At 31.2% G+C, this 14366-nt stretch overlaps 1 protein-coding gene across 1 annotated transcript in view; it reads right to left on the bottom strand.

Moving 5' to 3' along the window:
• LOC139512305 (uncharacterized) overlaps positions 1 to 1863 on the bottom strand; it is a 43357-nt gene extending 41494 nt beyond the window's left edge. Inside the window, exon 1 of the mRNA XM_071299812.1 lies at positions 1786 to 1863. Within this exon, the coding sequence (XP_071155913.1) occupies positions 1786 to 1846 (61 nt within the window). The 5' untranslated portion in view covers positions 1847 to 1863. The remainder of the gene's footprint in view (positions 1 to 1785) is intronic.
• Positions 1864 to 14366: the final 12503 nt, after the last annotated feature.

Raw genomic sequence — 14366 nt, 5'->3', positions numbered from 1 at the left:
GGTCAAAAATACACTGGACAAAAATTCGCAGGACAAACATTGTAAGTTACATATAATTTGTTGACAATTGTTCAAATATATAAGAGATAGATCTTGATATGTTTTCTTTTTATTACATATATTCATTTTAAAGTTTAGGAATATTGTTCATAACCCTTGATAACAGCAACTTTAATAAATTTGAATCATGCAAAGAATATATTTCTTGGCACAATGAAGCCGTTTAATACTAATCCGCCTCGATATTTTGATTTTTGATGAAAAAAAATCGTAATACGATATATCTAGCATACACATTTCCACTTCAGAATATGCATGCGAACTATGGGATTGGTGATGTGTTACAGATTCTGAAAAAATGAGTGCTTGCAGCTTGAGGTCGCAATTAGCTAGCAAAGAGTTCGTTCTTTTTGAAACTAAAAATATTTCCCTTTCTGAATACGTGCATGGAATTTATTGCCGTTAGATATTTGTTATTTATTAAATTCAATTCAGCTTTAATGCTTCCTCTTTGGAAATAGGATGGAAAATATATTACATACAGAATTACGACAAGCGTTTATTTAGTAACTGAGAATGTCCTATCCACATTATTTTAGGAATCAAATCTTTAATTAGTGTTGAACAAAAGCTATCCTTTCTGAAATATACATATTAGTTATATACGATATACAAACAGTTATCAACGCTAGAAGGATTATAATTTAGTACGCCAGACGCTCATATCAAAATTTGTCAAGACAATTCACACAAGTACGAAGTTGAAGTGCATTGAGGATTCAAAATTCAAAAAAGTTGTGCCAAATACGGATAAGGTAATCTATTTCTGGAATAGGAAAATCCTTATTTTTTCGAAGAATTCAAAGTTTTGTAATTTTGGGTCCTCAATGCTCTTCAACTTTGTATTTGTTTGGCTTTTTAACTATTTTGATCTGAGCGTCACTGATGAGTCTTATGTAGACGAAACGCGCGTCTGGCGTATAAAATTATAATCCTGGTACTTTTGATAACTATTTGTAAACAGGAAGTTTTAAAAATGACCACGTTATTAATATTCATGTCAATGCCCAAATGTTGACTACTGGGCTGGTGATACCTTCGGGGACGAAGCGTCCATCAGCAGTGGCATCAACATCAACACAGTGGTTACACACCGATTCTTTGATTAATATTGTTTAAATATACTCGTATCCAACTGTCACTGTTTAGACATGATATATTTATTGTATATAGCTTTTATATTGTACTGAATTATATATTAATTGCTGTCATCTTGAATTTTGTATATTGTACTTATTTTGAAGAAGATTATGTTAAGTTGTTTTATATTGTATCCAATCCTATTGTTTATTTAGTCTAAGCCAATAGAATATGTTTAATTTGTATGGGGCAGTTACTATACGAAATCTATATCTATACTTCTGTATAGAAATATATTTAAGTTGTTAAATACGTATTTGTTTGGATAATTCAAGGACAATAGAACAATGGAGTACTTAAAGGGGTTTATAAATTAAATTAAACGAACTAGTGAAAACACTCTCTACACTTCATTTTACATCTCTGTAGATACCACAGGACTTTACATCTTTAGCAAGGGGATTGAATCTTAAGCACTGCAGTTTCAATATCAAACAGAGGACTTTTAAACTGCAGTTCTTCTCATCTTCAGCGCTTGACCTATACTATCTCCAGCGGTTGATTAAATATTCATCGCCAACATTAAGAAAGAAAAAAGGAAAATAATTGATTTTTTAGATAACAATTTTATAACAATTTTCTTACCAAAAGCTATCGCTAATCGGAGCAAAATTACGAGCCGTTGCATTAACATCATATCTTCCATATCGCCATCCGGAGTTTAAAATGCTATATGCTCAGTATAGAATGGTAATTAAAAAGGGTCATTAAGGGTTTATTATCAAAATATGTAATTTTACATGTCACTAAATGTAAAAACCTTCAACATGTTCAATCTTAATTTCGAACCATGGCCACAAAAACAATAAATTAAATTAAAATCATTCAATATGATCATAAATTTAATTTTAAACAACCATACCTAACATATAACATAAAATTTTAGATTTTGAAAAATACCCCTACTAGACCTTAATTTAAAATTTAGACAATAAGCATCTCAACAAGGAAATATTAAAAATGAAGTGATAATTTCCTTGAATGAAACATACTTTTATTGATTATAATCGCAAAATCCGTTATCGTTTATGACACAAACATTACTCATAGAATTAAATGAAAGTTGAAAAATAGGCAAAATTAGTAGTCCCTTATATGGAATCATCATAATTATAAATTGTATGTGCGATATGAATAAAAGAACAGATGAGATATAACCTTGTAAAATAAGATAGCAACAATCAACTCGCACACAAACCTTAAGGACAACAAGAAGTTGATACTAGGTCTGCAAAAGATCTTATTCACACCTAGATTACAATATAGGCATCAAATGGTTTAACTATGGACCAGGGTAATTATACAGAACATTAAAACACATGCAGTAAAAAAATATTTGTTCAATACTAGCAACAGTATATAGAAAACGAAAACGCAAGCAAAACAGGATAAACAAGGCAACATTAGTATACCGCTGTTCGAAAGTGATTAATCGATTGAAAAAAACAAATCCTGGTTACAAACTAAAACTATAAGAGGAAAAAACGAAACAACAGAAACACTGAAGTGCAACAAACAACAATGCAACACACACAGAACCGAACTATAAGATAACAAATGCCATTTTCCGAACTTGGTACAGGACATCTATTTATAATACTAAAATTACGAGGTCCAATTTGTCAGCCGTCATCACGTAAAAACGACGAATCAAAGAATTCAACTTTATATATAACTAATATAGTACAAAGGTGTAGATTAAAAATTACACCACTCCAGGCCCTTTTGTTTTCCACATAATTAATGGGCAGAATTAATTTGCGCCAATTGCAGTTTTGAAAAGGTATTAATTGCGCCACTCTCTTTTATTTTGATGGTATTAAGACAAAGACAAAGACAAGACAAATACTTTATTAGAGTCTCGCCTCAAAATTGACATACATTTATACATTTATAAAATTACAGTAATATTTAAAACAACATGAGCCACTCTAAAAAGAGTTATGAGAGACTATAAAATTTCTACAAAACACATTATTATCTACAATTATATAAAATACCTTTTCTTTTTAATAATACATCATAGCAGATTTTGGCTAAAAAGTAACACACATTTTTATCAGTGAATAAAAATTTGAATTTATCATCATCAGACAAATTAACAAAATCACAATTAAAAGAGCTAGCATGTCTAAATAAAATAGCTCGTAAATCTGCATATACTGGGCAGTTAATTAAGACATGTTTCTCATCTTCAATAATGTTATTTTTCTTACATTGCTCATTAAAACATAATCTATTGTCAACCATAATGCCTTCATATCGGCCAGTTTCTATTCTCAGAGGTGCAACACCACATCTAAATTTAGCATATGCACTCTTATATTTTCCAGGCATATTAATACATAAATATTTTTCTTTATTAAAACATTGCTTAAACATTCTATACGTTCGCAATTTACTTCTTTCATTGTACATTTTAAAAGAAAGAGTACCACTTCTCTTTATATCTACAAAAATTTTCCTTTTCAATTTGTTTCATTGTATTTTTATCAATAGAAAAATCAGTATTACATAAAAACTCCATATCCATTTCTTTAATTTCACATTGACTCTATAATTCCAATTTCTAAATTTACTATTACAGCATTTATTGCCCCATAAGAAAACCTTTTTATTAACTCTACAATGAGACATTTTAGTAAGTCTCGACCATAATCTAAAAATACATGTCCACTGAGATATAATTCTGGGCACCCAACCCATATCTCCATATAAGGCTAAGTTAGGGGTGTATTTACCCACACCCATAAAAAATCTCATTGCTCTATTTTTTACAGCATTAATACAAGAAAAATCCTGGTGACCCCAAATTGAGGCACCGTATTCAATGACAGACATAACAAGTGTATCAAAAAGTTTTGTAAATGTATCAAATTGAAAACCGCCATTAGCTTTACATTTAGCTATTAATAAACCTAAAGACCTACTTGCAGATTTAGCTACTGCCTTAGCCATACAATTGTAGTCTAAAAATTCTGACAACAGTAAACCTAGATAAGTATAACTAGGAACAATTTCCATATCATTATTAGTAAGTACAAAAGTAAAATTTGTCTTTGGTGTAGACTTAGTTCTAAAATGTACAATTTTTGATTTCTCTAGATTTACAACTAAATCATTTTTACAACACCATATATTTAAAGTATCCAACATTTTTTGTAGATCTTTCTCATTTTCTGTTATAAATACAAGATCATCTGCATAAAGTAGTACACAAATTTTTTCATCATCAATTTTTACTCCAGTATCTAATTTTTTAACTTCATCTACAAGGTCATTAATAAAAATGTTAAACAAAATTGGAGACAGAATACACACTTGTTTCAAACCACATTTAACCTCAAACCAATCAGTAAAATTACCATTTACTTTTACACATGAATATACATTTCTATAAAGTGAAAAAATAGCATTTAACATTTTACTACTTATACCTAAATTTTCCAATTTACCAAAAAGCAAATCCCTGTTTATCCAGTCGTAAGCTTTTTTAAAGTCTATAAATGCTACAAATGTTGATAATTTACGCAATTTACGTGTTTCTATGACAGTAGTCAAAGTAGAAATATGGTCTATAGTATTTCGTCCCTTTCTGAAACCATTTTGTTCATATTAATTGCGCCAATAAATGAAATGGAATTGCGCCACATTTACCTGTTAATATGTTTTACCTAAATCAAGACAAGACAAGACAAATACTTTATTAAAGTCTCGCCACTTGTTACATATAAAATATACAGCTTTTTAAAATACAAGTTAACAAGAACCACTCTATAAAGAGTTTTGAGAGACTATAAAACAATTTTTCTTAAAATCATAATGCAAATACAAGTCAACTGTCACGAGTATAAAATACATTTTCGCTTTATTAAAATTTCATAGCAGATTTTGGCAGTATAAAATACCATATTTTCATTTTTAAAAAGAAATATATTTTTTTCATTATCAGTGTCCAGAAATTAGAACGTCAATTTTTCAGAACTGTGTGTAAAAGAAAAGCAACCAATGTGTTGTCAGAGCCACCTTCAAAAATAATAAATTCAGAGATCTTCAAAATTGAAGAAGAGAATTTAGAAAAAAATTAGAACGTCAATTTTTCAGAACTGCGTGTAAAAGAAAAGCAACCAATGTGTTGTCAGAGCCACCTTCAAAAATAATAAATTCAGAGATCTTCAAAATTGAAGAAGAGAATTTAGAAAAGAAAGATTTAAAATATGTGTGTCAGTCTGTGTATAGAGAGAGAAAAAAACTGCGTCCGGCTTAATCTAAAAATCGAGCAGAATTTCACAGAATATTGGATGATATTGGTATTGTTACTAACAAAGGTGATGAGTTTGTATTGTGTAACGATCCAGCAAGCGGTATAATTTTATTAGGATGCGATGCTAATTTGAAATTTCAGTGTACAATGTCAGAGGAATTTTTTGCTGTTGGTACCTAGTCAATCATTTAGTTGTTATATATAAATAAAAAAATATAAAATTAGCGCAATTAGATGATTGTTTTATTGGCGCAAATGATACCTATAGTTTTGAAAATTAGGTGGCGCAAAAGAGGTATTGGCGCAATTAAGTTGTGGCGCAAATGAGTTACTTTTTGGCGCAAAAAGATATCGCCCTAATTAATATTGCCAATAATTAAGAAGTTCCGGGTCGAGTCCTGTACCGATACCAAAATGAATAGTATATTCACCTGTTACCTATTACCTTATCTGTACGTTCCGCATCGATCTGACAGGCGCACCAACAAACGGTGTATTCAGGATTAATATGCTATATACACGGGTCATAATCACAGGGTTGACATTACTAAATTGTCAAATTGTTACCTATTGTAGTATCTTAATCAGTAAGACTTTCTAAGATAACAATACGAATACTAAAAATCTGGACTAAAAATAAGGCATATAGGTACAGTTTTCAATTTGTTAGCGGGCATGACGTAAAACAGCGAATCAAAGAATTCAACTTTATTTATAACTAATATAGGACAATGCTGTTGATTAAAAAATACTCCATTCCAGGACCTTTTGTTTTCCAACCAATAATTGATAAGTTCCAGTTCGACGGGTTCAAACAGAAAGATTTGAAAGCAGAGAAAACTGTGTATCTTATAATCGGCATGACTTTATCAGATGACAATACTAATACTAAAATAAGGCTTGCGCATAGTTATAATCTTTAATTCAGTCACGGACCCGCGATATCGCGGGTGTGTTCTAGTTTTAATAAAAATGGTGGGTTGATCCTGGTTTTGCAGCTAGACAAACCTCCCGATTTTATGGCATTGTTAAATATAACACTACAATGATAACATTACATGACAGGACTACAGTACAAATAAATGCTAGAACATTACGGACAGAGAAATACACAAATAGACTAAGTGTATTAATGTAGCAAAGAATTTCGTGTTAAAGTTATAGTGAAAGCGAGATAAATTAATATGCTTGATCTTCTAATACAAAACTGTGTCCGTCGCTCTAATATCGGTGGCTGTATTTCATAGGTTATTTCATACAGTTCAAAAAGACACTTTCACTACACAACACAAATAAAGCTGTTCGGTTTTTTTCATTTAAAATGTTTTACAAATGTCACATCGCGGCCGTTGATAGCTTGTAATGCGATATGGGTTAACGTGCATGATACTTTATAAAATACAAACCTGTTCTGCTTCAAACAAATGTTCTCTGTTGGTCACAAACAGCTGCTTAGAATCTTTTTAAGAAAACCATATTTGAAATTATTTCTGTGAACGCATCTTACGATCTTTTACGATAGATAGTTAGCTTATCTGAATTGATTGCAGATTAGCTAAAATATCTATCGTAAAGGATCGTAAGGAGGCTTTGTGCGACTTCTTGCGCGGAGAGAATTAAGGTAAGGAAAGGATTTTAAGAATTTACCTTGAAATAAAGGAACAAAACTATATTCAGATTAAAAAATACTTTTACAGGGCTTGATCTACTTGTCAGGTTTGCAGATATTGTCTTTTATATGGAAAACTTCAAACCATAAATCCAATAGAAAAAAATAAGATGAATAATTTATTGACAATTAAAAAAAAACCACAGTAAGTTGTTGTAGTATTTGTTGCAAAAACAAAGTACTGGTTGATATAACGAAAGGAAAAAGTTAGGCCAACACAGGGGAAGGGGGGTAGATTATAAGTATATCCAAAACGTATTAATTAAATGTGAACAAAAGATAAAAAAAAAAAAAACAAGTTGTAAAAGTTTTCGAAACCGGGATAACTAATAACTAAAGTGGATTAAACATTAAATTCCGTGTCTGGAAAAACGTTTTCCGTGACCTCCAAGTAAAAATTGTCTTTCTTTTCAATTGTATGGTCATTTTTATAAATTTCCTGTTAACAAAACTTTGAATTTTTTGAAAAACTATGGATGTTCTTAACCCAGGAGTAGATTACCTTCGCCGTATCTGGCACAACTTTTTGGAATTTTCGGTCATCAATGCTCTTCAACTTTGTACTTGTTTGGCTTTTCAACTGTTTTGATCTGAGCGTCACTGATAAGTTATGTAGATGAAACGCGCGTCTGACGTATTAAATTATAATCCTGGTACCTTTGATAACTATGTTCATCAATTCGGCAAATATATAAAGTGAATGTGTTGTGAAGCAGAAATAATGCCTTGAATGATAGTATTGATGAGTTTTATGCAGACGAAACACGCGTCTGGCGTATCAAATTATAAGCCTGGTACCTTTGATAACTATCTGACCGTCAATCTTATTATCAACCTGAAATAACACATCTCGAACCGGATGTTAACTGTTACAGTACTACATAAAAAGTGTAGGACAAGATAATTTTTAATAGAAAATATTAACAGCTTTTTTGGGGGAAATCATATTGTACGGCCTTCAAATAAGTCTCATCATAGACATTCCACAAACTGTCAAGACGTAAAGGTAGAGATTGCTGGTAGGAACTGTAGCTTTGCTATTGAAGTTCTGGCTTAGGTCTGAAAAGGAAAAATTATCAATTATCGTAAAACATAAATAATATCAATCAAGCATTTTCTGAAAACATTAACTTCTTTCCTCAAACAGTTAAAAAAGTGTTAGTTGATACCATGTAATTTATGAAATGTTTCTTAATATCACTCATTGAAAAACGACGGTCGTAGCATGCGTAAATTCGATTCTGTCTATATCCTTATTTTATATATCAGCGACTGCCGCATTTTTTAACACGTCAATATTCAGTCGACGCAAGTAGTTTCCAGTTTATATGCGCACATCTTACTCAAGCGCAAGAAATTCTCATAACTTGATCACATTCCGTAAATTTCTGAGGTTGTTTTAAAAAGAAATATTTAACTTGCCACCATTCAGACCCGACTTGTTCTCTTTCCAATCAAAACATACTAAGACATACGCGAAACCATTTTTGTGGTTGATATTTAAATTTGATGTCAAATAAAACGCAATGAACGTATTCATACAAATGGTTAAATGCTCATAGTTTTGATTTTTGTCTTTAGGAATGTCAATTAAACGCGGAAAAGCTCACAGTTCTTGTTCCACTCATCTTACTGTCATGTTGCTATCAATATCATACCATTATTACAAAGTTAACATACAATACTCAAAAGTAAACAAGATATAGATATTTTGGATGAGGTGACATTTTTGCTAATATGAAAGTACAGTACAATACATTCGTAATTTGCTATTGTTATGAAATATAACAAGACAAGTATATAAAAAATACAAAATAATCACAAATATGTATTACATACTAATTAGTTTATCTTGTCAGTAAATTCTGTACCAAGTCAGTAATATGATAGTTATCAAAGGTACCAGGATTATAATTTAGTACGCCAGACGCGCGTTTCGTCTACATAAGACTCATCAGTGACGCTCATATCAAAATATTTATAATTTATAATTACAAAGTTGAAGAGCATAATATGACAGTTGTTATCCATTCGTTTGAACTGTTTGATCTTTGGATTAATTTTAGTCATTTGATTATGCAGTTTCCGTATTGAATTTTCCTCAGAGTTTATATTCGTATTTTTGTTATTTTTTATCTTGTGGTGAAATATGAGCAGAATGGAAAACGATATGAGTACGACAAGTAGATCAAATCTGTAAAGACACAATTGCATGTGCCACTTAATTAGGATTTCTGTCTATTTGTCCGTTCGTCCGCCTGTTCCGCTTCAGGGTTAAAGTTTTTGGTCAAGGTAGTTATCAATGAAGTTGAAGTCCAATCAACTTGAAACTTAGTACATATGTTCCCTACAATTTGATCTTTCTAATTATAATGCCAAATTAGAGTCTTGACCCCAATTTCACGGTCCAGTGAACATAGACAATTATAGTGCGAGTGGGGCATCCGTGTACTATGAACACATTCTTGATATCTCTATTCAAATTATATTTTTCAAGGATAACCAATAAAAATACATACTATCAGATAAAGTTACAAACCTGCAGTTGTAGTGGCCACAGTAGTAGTAGTAGGAGGAAGTGTGGTTACTGCGTTAATAATAATAGTATTAACTATGCTCAAAATCAGAATCAACCAAATCCAATGTACACCCATTGCTAAAATCACCTACATAAAAACAAGTATCAATACCATGGAGTAAACTTACAATTGTCAAAGAACGTCTTGTCCTTTTTCTAAAAAAAAAGTTCATCGGAAGGTACCAAGACCATGTTGACAAATATTCCTTATCAACTTAACAAATAATACACGATTATCTGGTCTTGAAGTATAAATGCTAGGTACTAATGTTGTTTATTATCTTAATTAAGTGTTATAGTGTTCTTTTATTTGTCTTTGTAAATTATAAATCTTAACTGTTTAGTCCACCTTAAGTAAGCTAAAGGTATTTTGGTGATGTGCTGTGCTAATTTTTTGTGATTTGTCTGTATTCTTTTTTGTTGGCATATTTCTTTGTTTGATAGTGATTACTATTAATGAGCTTTTTTTACTTATTTTGTCTGTTTATTTTGTTTCACATAGTTTTCATAATAATGAAATTTTATGCGACTGTCATACAAGTGAGCGTGAAGAGAGCGGGAGTGGATCGTAACCCTTGGCTAGCGAAGATGACAAGTGAGAGGTTAAGCTAGCTATAAAACCAGATTTACTCCACCATTTGCTCCACAATGAAATGCTTGAATTTTACTTGGATTTCGGTTATTTTGTTATTCTACTTTTTTTATATTTTTTTCCCATTCTTTGCGCAAACACATTCAAAGGTTAAACACAAATTTTTTTAGTATTGATTTTAATTGAGCCATTTTTGGGTGGACAGGGGTAAGGAAACATTTGTATGAGGGAATGAGGCCCTCAGGGGACTAAAAGCGGGAGTCAGAGAGATAAGGACCGGGGAGGAATGAGAGAAAAAAGGATATTTGCGAAACTGGTTTTCTTTTTGGAGTAAGGAGCAGGGAAGAAATGAAAACTGGTATAAACTGCTTCTTCTTAAAGGATGCAGCATTTTAGATTTAGAGAAAATACTGGACGGATCGAAAGTTGTCTGGGTATGATACATGTCTTTCTGTAAAGTTTCACCCCTTATGCACGAGCACCTTGAAAAATCCGGTTCAGCGTGTCGGTTTAAAACAAAGCTGTGAGGGTTCATATTCATTTCACATAAATTTTGTATTGGCTTGAATAAGCTTTTAATATGCCACTTGACATTACGAGCATACGATACAGTACTGAGCATGGCTTCCTTAAAATTTTCACAACAATTTTAAATTATGCATACAAAAATTGCAGAAATACACTATTGTTGTCAAATCCGTTGCATGAATTGAAAAGAAGTACTGGTAGAATAAACTCATCATAGATTGGTCCGAGACCACAATTAATTCGTAGTGCATTTCTTTTAGAACATAAATGAAAATTTAAAAAATCCCACATGCGCTTTCTCAATGAAATTTTTACAGTGTGTTGTACTACTTTTGGGACAAATTATAGAAAAATTCATTGGTTCTAACTCAAAATATGGACAATTTTATGTTTACGGCATCTTGAAATCTTTTGACAGTTTCCGAAGTGCTAATATTTAACCTTTTTCAGCCTCCTCACCCCCCCCCCCCCTCTACTTCCAATTTGAGGCATAAAACACGGAGAAATAAATTTGGAAGGGGTATGAAAAATATTGGCAAGAAACCCACTGTCAACAGTAGGGACTATATTCGTGAACAACAAAAAGTGGTCTCGGACCTGATACCAGGAATAAAATTTTATATCTACGCCAGACGCGCGTTTTGTCTACAAAAGACTCATCAGTGACGCTCGAATAAAAAAATTTAAAAGGCCAAATAAATACGAAGTTGAAGAGCATTGAAGACCAAAAATTCCTAAAAGTTTTGACAAATACTACACGAAAAGAATATTACTATAATATAATAATAAAAATTAGTGTAATAATATTTTAATCAATAAAATATCAAGCATATTATTTATTACAATAAGCAATATATACGATACATAAAGACAATACTAACACATAAATGGTAAAATATATTGGCATTGTATGAGTGTAGTATCCTTAAGTGCATGGAAAAAAATTGCTGATATTTAATCAGGGATAACCAATGAAAGCTCTAAAGCTTGTTTCCAATAGGGTAACTTCATGTAAAAAAATCGATTTTATTTTATGTGAATTTTACAAGAATTTTTTTTTTTTTTGTGGTTCTGCCTCATACATGCCACAATAAAAACTGAAATATGTATATATAAAAAAGTAATTCATGAAGATATATTTTAACAAAGATGAGAGATGGGTTTTTTTCTGCATTGAATATTACATGAACTTGGCTCTTATTTTGTTTACCTATATACTGCTATAACAAAATATATCAATACAAAGTGATGGACAAGTGTTTGTGTCGAATACCACTAATCAGTTAGACGTTCATCTATCCCTCCCAAAAGATTTCAATGAATTTTACACACTTTGATACAGTCAACAGCTAACATTGTATTGGGGGAGGGGGGGGGGGCTAGCATTTATAAATAAAAAACTTATAAACTTACAAGAATTTCACAGAAAGATATCCTCCGAAACTTTGAAAAAAAAACATGAGAGTGCTATATAATCACATATTGAATAGTAATGTTAGTTTTTATGTTTACTTACAAGTAATTTTACAAAATTTTGGAACAAACAGCTTGAAAGGGATACCTTAAAATTGTGTTTGATTGACGTATACATTTGGTCACTTGAAATAGTGGGCTCAATAAACAAATGACAATTATTAAGTGCCTATCATTAATGTTTATAGAAAATATTGACCTATTTATACTTAGGTGAAGATAACTAAATAAACCATGACATAATTCATTTTAATTTATGTGTATTGACGTACTATACTGATGTTACAATTTGACTTCCAGATTAATATTTCTCTATGGGTGTTTATTAAGGTTGAAAATAAAACGAAAAAGTCAATATGTTCAATAAAGTGCTACCGTTTGAGTCTAATTTCTATGCGGACCATATATACGTGTCAAAATACATTATATAATTGTTTAAAAACAAATTTTGGTTAAGGGTTTTGAAATACACTCAAAGTCAACTTAGTGTCAACTTAGTGTTTTCTAATCATACCCCACGCAATATAATGTGTTCGGCCTGTCTGTCTGTCTGTCTGTGTGATCGAAACACCAAATCAAAGATTTCAATTGGTTGGCACCTAAGTACTCGAAAGTTAACTGGTCACATGATACGATACGAACATTTCACGTTTTATGTTACCATTAATACCAAATGCAGGATTGATTGAGATTTTTTTGTATGTCTGTTGTATTCATTTTCGTATAAAGATGGGAAAAATAATTCCCTTATAGAGCAATGAAAATGTTGTAAAAGATAATTATTGAGTTTAATTGATTAAATAATTGATTGCTTGAATGTTGTTTGCGTTACGTCCAGTGTCAAGTATTTCATGTATTTTCAGGAAAAACAAATTAAAAAAATGAAACGTAATTGTGTCTATCAATTGGGGCGACATGAAGAAAGGGTGGAAAATGTTAACTTACACTGTCTGCTGGGAAAGGAGTGTATATTAGATGAGGCCTTCAACATATTCAAGTTGTAACAGGTCACGCACAGAGCCGTTACGAGTTGTTGGGGTGAGCAATTAACGTGCAGAGAGTAGATTTATTACAAAACCTGGCATTTATACTGTTACTGCATTAAATTACTCTATTTAGCTTGGTTGATTTTGGCATTGTCATCTTAGGCGCCAAATAAACAAACTCAGACATATGACTAATCAAAACATACCGAATTCTGGTGTTAATAATTTTAATCGGACTTTAATAACACATGAAATAATACTATTTTCGTAACATAATTTCGATTTAGTCGTGTTGTTGTTGGTTTTTTTTTTTTGGACTGGTTTAAAGTGATTCTGTTTTCTTGTTTTTAAAAAGATTAGAATGTTGGTTTTCCTGTTAATTTTAAACTGTTTTACACTAGTCATTTTCTGTCCCTTTATAGCTGGCTGTTTGGTGTGAGCCAAGGCTCCGTATTTTAACCTATAATTGTTTACTTTTTACACGCTGTGACATGAGTTGAGCGTTGTCTCCACATGCACTTGTTTCTATCCATGGGAAGATCAACTATCAACGTATATTTTTTTCTATCGATGGGAAGCTCCTTTACCAATGTATATTTCCTCGTAAATATACGTAGATAGTGGATCTTTCCATGGATGTAAACAAGTGCTTGTTGTTGTCTGTTTGGCACTCATACCACATCTTCTTATTTATAATAGTGGGATACTTTAGATGTCAGTTATGGCTAATTATTATGTAAACCTCTAAGTTTTTACAGATATTACAACAATATCTTAAACATTAACAAATTACAGCACCTTGAATTTATATAAATAGTATCAAAACGTAAATAATTTTATTACTAGTATCAGTTTAATTATGATCACCATACAAAACATACAATGTTTAAAATGCTTAATTTGATTGAGTTGTTTAAATCAATGCACATGTATACATTTATTAAGGAAAATATTTATTATTATTTCATTTCTCTCTGAGTGAACACACAGCCATTATTTTTTAAATTCTTGAGTATTTTTAAATTCTTGAGTATTTTTAAATTCTTGAGTATGTAAACGTCGTTGCTGGTTAAAGT

This window comes from Mytilus edulis, chromosome 2, assembly GCF_963676685.1.
Source record: "Mytilus edulis chromosome 2, xbMytEdul2.2, whole genome shotgun sequence".
In the NCBI taxonomy this organism is placed as follows: Eukaryota; Metazoa; Mollusca; class Bivalvia; order Mytilida; family Mytilidae; genus Mytilus; species Mytilus edulis.
The sequence above is the reverse complement of the archived record's forward strand: the minus strand, read 5'-3'. Positions and strand labels throughout refer to the sequence as shown.